The sequence below is a fragment of the Xiphophorus hellerii genome, chromosome 6 (assembly GCF_003331165.1).
Source record: "Xiphophorus hellerii strain 12219 chromosome 6, Xiphophorus_hellerii-4.1, whole genome shotgun sequence".
NCBI classification, from domain to species: Eukaryota; Metazoa; Chordata; class Actinopteri; order Cyprinodontiformes; family Poeciliidae; genus Xiphophorus; species Xiphophorus hellerii.
In genome coordinates this window covers 16,755,144-16,769,139 of record NC_045677.1, presented here as the reverse complement: position 1 = coordinate 16,769,139, position 13,996 = coordinate 16,755,144, and the positions used below count along the sequence as shown (strand labels likewise).

General features: G+C 38.2%; 1 protein-coding gene across 2 annotated transcripts in view; it reads left to right on the top strand.

The window, feature by feature from the left end:
* Window positions 1–472: 472 nt before the first annotated feature.
* The window catches only part of LOC116721781 (adenylate cyclase type 1-like), a 42,330-nt gene continuing 28,806 nt past the window's right edge, over window positions 473–13,996 (top strand). The window contains exons 1-3 of one of the 2 annotated variants that reach the window (XM_032565738.1): window positions 473–1,400; window positions 5,886–6,035; window positions 6,252–6,370. In XM_032565738.1, the coding sequence (XP_032421629.1) occupies window positions 792–1,400; window positions 5,886–6,035; window positions 6,252–6,370 (878 nt within the window). In that variant the 5' untranslated portion in view covers window positions 473–791. The remainder of the gene's footprint in view (window positions 1,401–5,885; window positions 6,036–6,251; window positions 6,371–13,996) is intronic. The other variant, XM_032565739.1, reaches the window with a different exon arrangement.

Genomic DNA, 13,996 nt, shown 5'->3' with positions numbered 1-13,996 from the left:
ACTTTCTTCCACCCTCTCTGTGGCACTGACGGGTCGTGGTGATGGCAGCCAGTGACGGATGACTAATCTTCTGCTGGTAATGAATGAGACACCTCCCTCGGAATGCCAAAAACGTTGCATGTGTGGAGGGTCCTGCTGTGAATGGGATGGGATTTCTTATGCAATGCCAGTACCAAGCAAATACATTGATCACTTTCTTGTATGCTGATTCACAAGGTAGGACGAGCACTCAAAGATTAGATTGTCAGGGTTTGTTTTGATGGAAACACGTGATGAGCAGGTGGAATGGAGAAAAGGACACTTTCGTTATGAAAGACGACGATGATGATGCGCTGCTCATTTTGTTTGACTGTCTGCCTCCAGTCAATCCGTCTTGACTCTGTGCGCTGAGTATCTCAGACGTGTCTTGTATTCAGCTCATAATGCGCAGGCGTGATCCTATCAGAGCCCCGCAAAAAAAAAAAAAAAAAGCTGTAACCATCCAGAACTAGACGTCGAGTGTGTTGTTCCTCATGTGGCGCTCAAATGAAAGCTGAAACATCCGTTTTGCTGGTCGACTTAAGAGACTGTATAAGGGGAATGAAGATTTCCTTTCTCGGTAAACCTTTTGGACAACACAGTCCAACCTGTGGATAGTACACAGAGCGCGTCTGTCCAGTCCCCGCGATCTGGGACGCTCTGCTTTCCCTAAAGCTTGCTAAGCGCGTCTTCTTTTTTTTTTTTTTTACCACCGTTGGCGACTCGGGGTGGGATCTGCGGTTCGAACTGAGCCTTGTGCAGGTATTCAGTTTATGAATGGCACTAACATGGAGGAAATACCGTTTCAGAAAGTCAAAACCAGGCGGAAGAGAAGTCACTGTCCACCGGGTGTCCCCCTGACCACCATCGCTTGCGAGGATGAGTTCGACTGCAAGGAGCTGGAGTCTCTCTTCCAAAACTACAACCTGAAACTGGAGCAGACATCCACGCTCAAAGCACTGGCTGTCCTCATCTTCACGTCCGCGACGCTGGCTTTAGTGGAGCTGCTGTCCGGTCCGAGCCTCACCATCTCCAAGGGGTCCCATCCGGTCCACTGTGTCATCTTCCTCTCTCTCTTCATTGTAACTAACGTCAAGTACCTGCAAGTGACTCAGCTCCAGCAGATCGTTAACCTGACACTTCTCTTCAGCTTCACGTTTTCCTTCCTCTGCTGCCCCTTCTCCCTGGGCGCCATGGGACTGGAGCCCCCGACGTCCCCGGAGCAGGGCGTGTGGCAACTCATCCTGATCACCTTCGTCGCCTACGCGCTCCTGCCTGTGAGGACGCTCCTGGCTGTTGTGTTTGGAGTAATGGTCTCCATCTCCCATCTGATTGTGACTGCCACTTCTGTCACGGTGAAAACTCAAAAACTGTGGAGAACGGTGAGTATACGTTCACTCACATTTTGATGTGTGTGCACTTTTTTTTCCATTTATTGTTATGATTGTTTGAAGTATGCTGTTAGTATACTTCATACCAACAGTAGTATCCACAGTAGTTAGTTATACCCAATCCCTTCCACAGGCACAGTTTGGATGTCAGTTCAGCACCGAGGACAGCTCCCCTTCGGGAGGCTTTGTTTAAATCTGACAAAAACAGGCCACAAATAAAACATTACCTGTAATCAGTTCAACTCCACACATAATTTATTGTCAGAACAACTGATTATCAAATAGACATACACATTATGATAAAAAGCACAATTAACTAAGAAATTATATGCCTACACCATATTCTCATGTATTCCTGCAAAACACGAATACTAGTCTATACAAAATAAAATGTATATAAATAGTTATTGGTTTATCATAACAATCAATAATAATATAATTTTTTTACTTTAAAGTACATGGCTGCCCATGGAGTTGAAATACTATTCTTCTCAGGATTATTCCTGGTTTTATCTTAGTTTAACTTGTAATAGTGACATGTTTTAGATATCTTACAGTATATGCATAAAGTTTTGAGAAGTTATACACTTTATCTTGCGGAATAAATATTACTGACATAGTCCTTTTATGTCAAGAGATTAAAAATATTTGATCTGCATCAGTGTATGTCAGAGCATAAGGGAATAAGTGCTGTGAACCTGACGGTAATAACTTGAACTCAGAATAAAGAGGTTGAACACTGATGTGGTAGATTTAGCTTAAAAAACACAAATGAATTATACCAGTCTAAGAGGCTATTTTGATAAGAACATTTTTTATTTTGTCACAGAAACAAAACCCAAGCTTTTGTTTTTGGAGTCCAAAATAAATTTCAGCTCAAACACTTGACCAAAAATACTTTAATATAAAGAAATAAATGTGATAGGTTGAAATAAGAAGTGGCATTTTGTAAGTATATACCTTCCATTTCATTAAAAGATAAAATGTTTTCTAATATAACAGAGGAGACTGGGGCTTGGTGGTTGCAGTGGAATCTGTCCATGAATAAAATAAGTTCTGCTCAGGAATATGAGGAATTTAAAAATCTTAAAGCTCATATCTATGGGCTTTGGTTGAGTATGATACATGACTTTTATTGATTTTTGATACATGCTTCATCTACTGATGGACTTTTCACGCTTTTTTCCCCATTTACACATATGCATAAGTGAAAGAAAACAAAAGCTGACAGGTGTGCTTTATGTCACAACTAAACCAGTATGTAAACCACTGACAGTTTCCCTAGGTATAGGTTTCTGTTCCAAAGGGACTTGGATTTTAATTTAGAACTAAGTGACACCCTTCCAAAACCAGAAGTAGGCCAACTTAGAGAGCCACAGTCATGAACCACTTGGACCACATGTGTTAGTTGTAGAAAATAGGACAAAGTAATCTCAATCATACCCTGTGCATCTTGGTATTTCTGTTTACGTTCATGTCTGACTGTCATTTGGTGCTTTGGAGGAAAATCCATCACACCAGTTACAACCTTTCAGGCATATTGGAACATTTAAGTCTTCATGTCACTTATGATATAAGTATTTTACTGTTCTTACAGCAGCTAAGAACTGAGATTCAATCAGCTCTTCACATCATCCGCCATGAGGGCATACTTGAAGAGGAAATTGTTTTTTTTCTGTACAGTACTTAAGAGATACCTGTGTAGCGCAGTGAAGGACAGTGATAGCAAAGCAACCACAGATAGCTAATCCATTAAGCTCAGAGATGAGCTGTGTAGCATGACCCTGCATGACCCAGGTTTGGACCAACCACCCACTATAGGTCTCAGTTATTCAGCCTGTTTCTTTCTATCAGCAGAGCTCAGTTTGCATCTCAGTTTGTGTCTTATTACTGAAATTTGTATGAAATTGAACTAGTTTCCTTTTGTTCAACTTTAGGTCTCAATGTCAAACTTAGATCAACGTAAGCACATATACATATTAACACATTGTTTTATATTTTAAACAGGAAAGACTTGACAAATCAAGTCTTTGTCCTTGATTTTATTACAATGAGAAAATTCTACACTTTCCATAACCTTAATTTCAAGCAGCTTGTTAAAAACAAAAATATTAATTTTATACAAAATATTCATAGGAACAAATTGATTTTTCTAACTTTTGCTAATTGGGCTTTGTTAATGTTTTTTTTTTACATTGTCAATGATCATTATATTGTTATGATATGTTCTACCTCTGCAAAACACAACAAGTGACATAATTCAGATTAAGTCAACCTAGTATATCGCAGTTTATTGCTTTTTCATTTATTAAGTTGAAAGGAGAAGTCAGTAGCTAACTGCTGCAAGAATGTCACTTGTAGCCAAATTAACACAACAAATAGGAAGAACACAACAGGGAAGAAAAATAATACATACATAAATTATTTTATTTATTTCCCTGGGCACTTAATTACTGTCAACAGTGAAAATGTGCTGTGCACTTTGGAGGTGTGTATTTTGTTCATAAAGTCAGCATCAGCTAGCCCTATTCAGCCAAAAGAAGTTGTGTCCTGTACAAGGTTAAAAGGAGTCACACAGCTGCAGCCTTTGTGGTGATGGATGATCAGAGCAAGGGGTCACCAGTGATTAAATTCCACAAATACATAAAATGAAGAAATAGGCTACATCTATTTTTGACCTTTTGGTAGCATGGGGTCTTCTTCTGTATATTTAAATTTGAAAATAAAAGCAATGTTGCTTGTTTCAAAAGAAGAAATAATCAGCAAAAACTATTAGTTGTTTGCAGGGGCGCCACCAGGAATCTTGGGCCCCATGACAAAAAATTTAATTGGACCCCCCCCATGCAGCTGCTGTTACAATTTTTGAGTCTATCTGACCCATCAAAAGCGTCACAATTTTAAAGTCTTGCGACGGCCTTGCTTTCTTTGGTTCAATACTGATACTAGACAATATTTACTGCTCATGAATTTAACATCCAACATTGCGCATACAGTATACAAGTAGGTTGCTTACATTTTTTCTATTAGTTTTAGCTTACTGAAATGTTTCTCCCCACCAGTAACAGTCATAGGCAACGTGCAAAATATACATGAAGCAATCCAGACTTCTCAAAAAACGCTATGTAGTTGCATTTTATTCAAGCTGCAGAATGTAACTTTAATAAAAAATATGTTTTCTCCATATTTGTTAAAACTGTCAACATGTTGTGCCAGTTTGTTATGAGACAGATAATCTATGAAAACAATCAATCTCCTCCACCTGCTCCCTGAGCTACTATTGCTAGCTAAAGAAATGCAACGTTCCAACCAAATCAACCAATCAGAACCAGGAGGACAGTCTTAGTGCTGTCAATCAGCCTCATTCACTCACTGCTAAATGTGCTAATAGTGGAAAAACAACTCGCTCTGTGCTAGCTGCAGCATAGCACAGAGCGAGGGGGAGGAGGATGAGCAGCCATGAGATTGTGATTGACAGCACTAAAACTCTCCTGCCACTGATTAGTTGTTTCTAGATAGCACTGGGAGAAAGCAAATGAAATAAATTGTTCACAGATTATCTTTCATGCCATAGTGTCACAAAATAATGACAGTTTTAATAAATGTGTAAAAAATATATATTTTTATAAAAATTAAATACGGCAGCTTTAATTTCACTCAGGAGAGGACGGGTCAGGAGGGACGTGGGTTAGAGCTGCTGCTGACGACTGACTCATCTGTTGTTAAGTGTGGTAAAAGGAAAAGGGACAAGTTCAATATATAAACATGTTGATAATTTCTTTCCTTAATTCATTAAATGTTAGTGAAATGGAGGCCAACAGTCTGTAGCTAAGCTAACTATGCTGAATGGTTGATAATCTCACACAGTCTACCCACCTCTCAGAGAAAAACTGGGTTACAAATTGACACTTTTCTCTCTCTGTCTCTATCTTTTTTAAACCTGACTTTATTATATTTCTCAGCAGTATAGTAACAGCCACAGTCGTTCTTGTCTTCCACTGACTGCTGCTGAACACCTGTCAAGCCCTCCAAGCAGGAACGAACCATTTCATTCAGATTCAGGGGGGGTTCAGGGCAAATGTAGATGTGTGCTTTTTGGGAGGGGTAACATTTAATTTTTACTGCTAAAACAATTTTAGAAAACACAGTATAGTTAATTTTGTAATTGACAGGGCCCCATTTTCTTTTTATTTCTACGAACAAAAAAGAAAAAAAAAGAAAAATTGTGGAGGGCCCACTGTCGGTCAGGGACCCTTGGAATTGTCATAACTTTTCCACCCTATATGGCGCCCCTGGTTGTTTGTGCCACACTTATATTTTTATATATTTTCTATATTTTTTATACACACATACAGTACAGACCAAAAGTTTGGATACACAGTTGTGTCCAAACTTTTGGTCTGTACTGTAGTTACAGTGTATGTGTATATATACATATATATATATATATATATATATATATATTTCCCTTATTCACAGCTGGTTGCAAACACGGTGCTGTTCACTAGTGTCAACCTGTCAGGGCTGTTTGTTCGCATCCTGACTGAGCGGGCCCAGAGAAAAGCCTTCCTTCAGGCCCGCAACTGCATTGAAGAACGGCTCCGAATGGAAGACGAGAACGAGAAACAGGTGAATGCATCTGTGCTCTGAGTCAAACCTGGGCTCAAATCAAGATGTACATCATATTTTTCTGTGATTTCTATCTAGAGCTGTTCTTATTCCTGGGAGCACATTTATTCATAGCAATAATGTTTCTGCATTGCATTATATACATGAAAAGTGCTTCATATTCTCCCTGCTCCCCCCCCCCTTGTTTTTTTTTTTTTAACAAACGCATGCACTCAGGAGCGCCTGCTAATGAGTCTGTTGCCCAGGAACGTAGCTATGGAGATGAAAGAGGATTTCCTGAAGCCCCCTGAAAGGATCTTTCACAAAATCTACATCCAGCGTCATGACAATGTCAGGTAGGACCTGATCATGCAGCATCGCTGTTGAACAGCACAGCTGTGCACCAACTAATTCACCACAAGCTGATATTTTTAAAAACATTTTCAACATATTATGAGCTGCCTAGCTTTGGACGCTACCAGAAGTATTCTTGCATGCTATTATTTCATTTTATATGTCTTAGAGTGTTATTAACTATGCATAAACTGGCATTGTTAATATTCATCCTCTGAATTTGATTAGATTGATCAGAACATCCTCCTTTACGGTAAAACTTTACCGCTGTACTTTTTGGGGGGCAATCAAGCTTTCTATGTAAAATCAACAAAACAATGGAACATTCTACCAGAAGATGTAGAATGTTCTACATCTATTTATTTAAAAAATTTCCCTAAATTTTAGAGAAAATTTAGCTCTTTTAGATCCTTTCAAAAGTTTGTTAGATATTACTCAGAGCCACTATCATTGAAAAGAATGTTTTAAAACTAAAGTGTGATGTTGTGGGTTTAGAGTTGTGTAGAAAACATGCATGCAGTATGCAACCATGTTGCTGAATTGTGTCTACTTTGTTTATTTTACTGATCATTCTTTCTTAATTCTTAACTGTTCTTAATCTTCTTCTTATCATGATGTGTCAGGGCATTCTGGATGGAAATTCCTTTTAAGCTGTAACCTGGTACTGTGCGTCAATTGGTAGCCATCCATCCATCCATTTTCTAACATCCTTGTCCCTCAGAGGGGTTGAGAGGGGTGCTGGTGTCTATCTCCAGCTAACGTTCCGGGCGAGAAGCGGGGTACACCCTGGACCCATTCATTATTACCTGGACAGGTGGCCAGTCTGTCACAGGTCAATTGGTAGAATTTCTACTCAAAATGTACATTCTCCTTTTTAGTACAGACATTCTTAATGGTGATTTTTGAAACAATAAATCTGCCTAGATTTTGCTAAAGAAATAAAAGTTTCTTTAGCAAGACTCCCACTTTCAAAAGCCTCTAAAATTACAGCACCGCCTGCAAAATGATCTGATCATGTCATGTGACAGATGAGAGTCCATTGCAATTATTATTGTTGTTATTTTTCTTCGGCTGCCTAGATGGAAGCAACACTTTAATGCATCAGAAAACCACAATGTTATTCTCTAGAAACGTTAACATTGCACCATAATTGGTTCTAACTAATACACAATATTATCTTGGAGTGTTTCAACAGTTTTTTTGTTTAGTGATTTCAAAGTTGCAAATGATCAGCTCCACTTGATTTACTTGTCCAATCTTTTGCCTCTAAATTAATTTCTCAGACCAAATAAAATAAAATAATCTCAAAATGTGCATTCAGTGCAGGACTTTGTTACAAACCTCAGTTTTCTTATGAGGTTCTGCTGTTCTGTCAATTGTGTTGGACCTTTAACCCTTTGTCAGACTGAAGAGCTAAAAGTAAATTTCTTGCAGGAAGATGCACTTTCTCTATCCTCCTTCCACTTTTTCTCTCTGCTTCTCTGACTTCATTGTCAAATCTGCCCTTTCAGCTCCAGCATTTCATTGTTTTGTTGTGTCTTATCTTCAGCTCTTCCTCCTTCCTTTCTTCTGTGCTCTCAGAGCAGCAGCAGGGAGGCTTGAGGAGGAGAATTTGCTTAGCCCTGGGATTAAGTTGCTACAGGGGATTAAATGCAATGGAGACTAGATTCTTGTTGCATAACTCTCTTGGTATGTGTACGTGTGCTCATGGGTGCTCACTCTGGTTAAATACAGCAAGACCTTGTTGGAGAACAGCTGATTGCTTTTTGCCTTGAACTCCATTGAATGCTTTTAGGGGTGACGTACAAAGGGGAGGACTTGACTGGAGGTGGTCTTTTATTTCTAACTTGATTCTATGTTTCTTCCTTTTGTGACAGAAATATTTGAGAGCTTGCTATATATGAACATAAGTGGTAAAATATGTTCCCATTTATATTTAAAATAGTAAAATATGCCACATCTAATCATTTGAAAAAAAAAAAAATAGTATTTGCCATCCAAAATAGTGCAGCCAATTATGCTTTTTGTCTATCACCTCTAACAAATTAATTTACTCTAATAAAATGACAACACAAACTAGTTCTAGCCTGTTCTTGTCCTTTGCTCTTTTATGTAAAGAGATATGTTCAGGTAGCTTTACTTATCATCATCTAAATTAAAAGGTTTTCATCACTTTTTGTCTTACTGTAACTTTCACATCAAATCTACCATTCATTTCCCCCCACTTTACAAAAGTAATACACCCAAATATAACCTTAATACAGATTAATACATTACCACAATCATATCAAGGTTTGAGTGACTCAGATGCAATTTTTTTTTAAAACAATAAAATAGCATTACATTGACTTCATTGTTTTGTATAAAATAGTTCTTGAAAATAAATTTGCAAAAAACAGTTTACTGCACTGAGTGGGTTTACTTTGAAATGAAATCAAAACGATTAAAAATGAACTATCAGAGTCAGTGACTAGCAGTTCATTAATCATACAAGCCCACTCAAAAAAAAAAAAAAGAGAGCATGTTATATAGTCAAATTTTGTTGCAAACATATTGCGCTTTTATTGACTTGCCGTCAGCACATCCTCTGCCCACACTGTATCTCCAGAGGGGCCCATCGAGCGCTAACCCCGAAGCTGGCTCCATGCTCGTATCTTTGACTGTGTGATTAAATTGACATCACATCTGCCAGAGCAGCTACAGTGATGCCTCCTGGAGCAGGAAAGAAGATATTTGCATAATTGGGCAAATAACTCTTCAAATAAGTGCCACTGGAGAGGAAATGATGAATGAATGTGGTTGTGTGTCAATGTGTGTGTTTGGTCGTGGTGGCGGCAGTTTGTCAGACGATATCAGGTGTGACATTCTAATCACCACAGGATTAATGCACAGGAGGAATTTGTGGTTGATTCAGGTCCAGTTCGGCACCATGTAACTGCAAATCATTCAAATCATAATAATGCTTATAGATGAACTTTTGACAGTTAAATCTTGATATATTTTGGCTCCATATACAATTTCAGAATCCCTACTATTCATTCATGTAATCTGATTCTTGCTCTTATTATGTGCCTTACATTTTCTATACCACAGAAACTTAGAATGCAAGAGGAGCAGCCAAGCAAACACATTGCAGTTCTATGCTGGAAGTTGTACTGAATGTGCACTTGCACTGTCTTACAGGAATAACTATGAACCTGCTGGGAAAAGGCATCACCTTGACTGTAGCAGGAGTTTCTTTAGAATTCCAATTGGCACTTCAGTGCTACAGTACCACAACATGCAAGTCACATATACAGTATCTCTCATTCTTTTCACCTCTCTTAAAATATCATAACCCTGTGATATAAAAAAGGCCAACATTTTCTACAAATGATGTGACATTTGTCCTGTATAGTTTAACTGAAAACTAAGAAAACTTGTTAGAAGGAAATATGTGAGCCAACTTTTACAGTAGTATTTTTTCAAAGCACCCTGTGACTCAATTCCAACATCCAGTGTTCTTTGGTAGGAGTCTGTCAGCTCCGACATCTCAACTCAGTGATTTGCTCCATCTATCTTACAAAAGTTGTCTAGATACACTAGACTCTGAGGATGCCTAATGTCCAAAGCCCTCTTCAAATGGCTTCCAGGGATTATCTGTCAAATATAGTTCAGGCAAGGCTATTCCAATATGTTATTTTTCCTCTCAAGTCATTCTTTTGTTGCTGTTACTGTATTTTTTGACTAAACTCATTTTGATCATGTAGAATGAAATTCAACTCCATGTTCATTTTTCTATCAGACACTTGGCGGATTAGAGTTTAAACTGACTAGTGTTTGAAACTGTTCATGATGCCATCCATCTTGGCAAAAATCAAAGTTCCATCTAAGAAAGGTAATACCAGAATATCATGCCACCACCATATTTTATCATGAGTATGGTTTTCTTTTGATGATGTGCACTGTTAATGAGCTAAACAGACAATTAAAATTTTCAGATCAAACATTTGAGTTTGGTGTCAATAAACCTATTTATGACAGGTGTTTTTAATACAGTTGCTTGATCATGGTCGAATTGTTATTTTTCATACAGTGTCAACAACTGATTGAGTCTAACCAAAATTTTAGTGAGTTCTCTTTAGTCTTAATTTTTTTTTTTGGAGTTGCTTAAAACTGCCAGAATCTCTTCACAAGCGTGATAAATGATGATAGGCATTTTTGCACATTTTCTTATTTCATATTATCTGTGAACTGATTAATGATTCTTTGGCAAAATTTGACTAAAATGTATGCATTCATTTTATAACTAACACTGACACCTTAGTTGCAGCTAATTAATCAGCTAGCCACTAATAGTTTAGTCTTTTTTATGCTACTGTTGTGTTAAAAAATATTATGCAATGAAAAACAAATCATTATTCACATATTTTAAAGGCTGTAAATTTTTTACCTTATAATCTTCTGGCTTATGAGCAGTTATATTTAACCTAAAATAACATAACTTTTCTTTCAACCATCTGACTTGGGAAAAGGTAAAACTCTTTGGGGAAGAAAATCCTTTGGCGTTTTAGTTTAAATTTCTCACTCAGAGGGTCTGATAAGACTGAAAATTCAGTCTTATTCTGAATGAGCAGGAAATTGTTCAGTACATTCATAAAACATTCCAAAAGTGCATAATCTGTGCAAGACATTTGTTTTAATGAACAATGTGATAAATTTACAAAAGAACTGTTTTCTGGGTGAAACATATAAGTTCTATCATTTCAGGGCAGCTTCTGGTAACCGCAGTATGTCTTATTTGTCACCTATCATGTCATATTTATAAATGAAATACCATCTTGATTAAGCAACATTAAAATGGATAACTGTTGCAGATGTTGAACAGAGAAATCTGTTTTGAGGACTTTTTCATTGCATTTTATTTTTACCACTAAAAAATGGTTAGTCTTAATCCAGACTAGAAATGAGCTTTGGTATGATACATATATATTGTACTTTAGTTAGGGCTGCAGTAGGTAGCACTGTTGCCTTGCAGCAAGAAGATCCTAGGGTCTTTCTGCATAGAATTTGCATGTTCTCCCTGTGCATGGTGGGTTCCCTCCCGGTACTCCGGCTTCCTCCCACAGTCCAAAACCATGACTGTCAGGTTAATTGGTCTCTCTAAATTCTCCCTAGGTGTGAGTGGGGGTGTGTGTGTGGGGGGGTGTGCGTGGGTGTGTGGGTGTGTGTGCATGGTTGTTTGTTCTGTCTTTCTCTGTCTTGCCCTGCGACAGACTGGCTACCTGTCCATGGTGTACCCCGCCTCTCGCCTGAAACATTCGCTGGAAATAGGAACCAGCACCCCTCCCAACTGCACTAGGGACAAGGGTGTCAGAAAATGAATGGATGGATGTGTTTTAGTTCTGTATACACTTAATGCACATACTTAATATAGAGCTTCTAAAATAAAATAAAAACATAATAAGATTTTGTGATAATTCTGATTTTATTTCATGTTTTAGCCACTGTTTGGAGAGAGAAAAAAACTCAAAATGAGATGCTTAGGAAGTTGGATTATTCCATCTCTTTCTGAGTCAATGACTATATAACTTAAAGCATACAGCTCATCATTTATTACTTCATTTGATAATTGACTGCATCTCAAATAGCTTCCTACTAATTTAAAAGTTGCCTGGAGTTCGTTCAGAATTACGAATCTAAGAAGGATCCCATCAAACGGATTGTTTCTTTCTGTGAGAAGACACTTTCTTTGAATTGCCTCAAGTTCTTTGCTTGTATTTTATACCTTTCTTCTTTTATTTAAAAGTGTGCTCCAAGCAACATACCTGTTTTGATTCCTGCCTGGTGTCTGTTGGTGTCTATGTTGCATACCTACTATAATCACTGGTCCTTGGCTTTTTTTTTTTCTTGCAGCAGGGATCTATTGTTACTTTGACTACTTCACATAAATCTCACCAAGAAACAACAAAAAATAATATTTGCAACCTGTTTTCATTAGAGTCATGAAAAGATTTTCCCTTTTACAGATTTCTTCTTTGATTGTGTTTTGTTCTTAAATGTTTCAGATTATCAAAAAAAAATTGTGTCAGACACAGATAACATGAAAAAATGGAAAAAGACATTTTTAAATGAGGATTTAATTAAATCACAAAAAAGACTTTCCTAAAAAAAACTTGAGTTGACATAAAAATATAATTACTCTCTTTATTAAATTATTAACTTTAATTAACCATGCGGTTTTTTGTTCCACTACTTGTAACCAGCCTTGATTATTTTCAGACCTGTGGAATCCATAAATCACTTAAGTACAACCTATTTGGACTGAAAATACAAAGTTGTCAAAGAGAGGCCATGATCAAAAAGAACGAAGAGATGAGCTGAGAAACAAAGTCAATGACTTATATCAATTTGGAAAGTATTGCGAAACAATTTCAAAGCCTTTGGGACTTTGCCAAGCCACAGCAAGAGCCATTATCCACAAATGGAGAAAAATATTGAACAGTGGTAAAGCTTCCAAGGAGTGGGTGCCTCATAAAAATTACTCCAAGATTGCATCAACAACTTACCCAGCTCAAAAAAAAAAAAAAAATAGCACTGGTAAATTGGGAGCTTCGCTTTTTGACTCGACTCTCTCTTTACCACATCAGACCAATACAGCTTCCGCTTCACTGCAGATGCTGCACCAACCCGTTTGTTGATCTCCTGCTCCATTTTCCCCTCATTCATGAATAAGATCCTGAGATACTTGGAGCAGGATGTATGTACCTGGAGAAAGCACTGAACTCTTTTCTGGCTGAAGACTATGGCCTCGGATTTGGAGACACCGATCCTCATCCTGGCTTCTTCACACTATGCTGTAAACCGTTCCAGTGAAAACTGTAGATCATGACCAGATAAAGCCAATAAGACCACATCATCCACAAAAATCAGAGACACAATCTTAAACCCACTAAAACGAATCCCCTCAACACAATGGCTGTGCCTAGAAATTCTGTCCATAAACATTACGAAAAGAATTGGTGACAAAGAGCAACATTGGTGGAGTCCAACTCTCACCGGAAACAAGCCCGACTTACTGCCGGCAATTCAGGCCAAACTCTGACACCAGTCATACAGGGACCTAACAGCCCATATCAAATGGCCTGGTATCCCATTCTGCTGGAGTTCCCCCAGCCACGTTTCGCTTGGGACATGGTTGAATGCCTTTTCCAGGTCCACAAAGCACATTTAGATCAGTTGGACGAATTCCCAAGCAACCTACAGGACCCTGCTGGGGTATAGAGCTGGTCCAGTGTTTCACGACCAGGACGAAAACCACACTGCTCTTCCTGAATCCAATGTTTGACTGTCTAATAGACCCTCGTCTGTAGTACGTCTGAATAGACCTTACCAGGGAGGTGTAAAAGCCTGGTTAGTACACACACTGCGATCCCTTTTATGAATACGAGGACCACCACCCCGGCCTTAGCCAGTCCAGGGGAACTGCCCCCGATGTCCATGAAATATTGCAGTCGTGTTAAACAACACAACCCTACAACATCAACACCATAACCTCATTACAGAATTTCAATGACGTTGGCCCAAAGTGTTTACAGAAACATGGTATTTAATACGCTACATTTTTAACAGCCACAGATGGTTGTTGG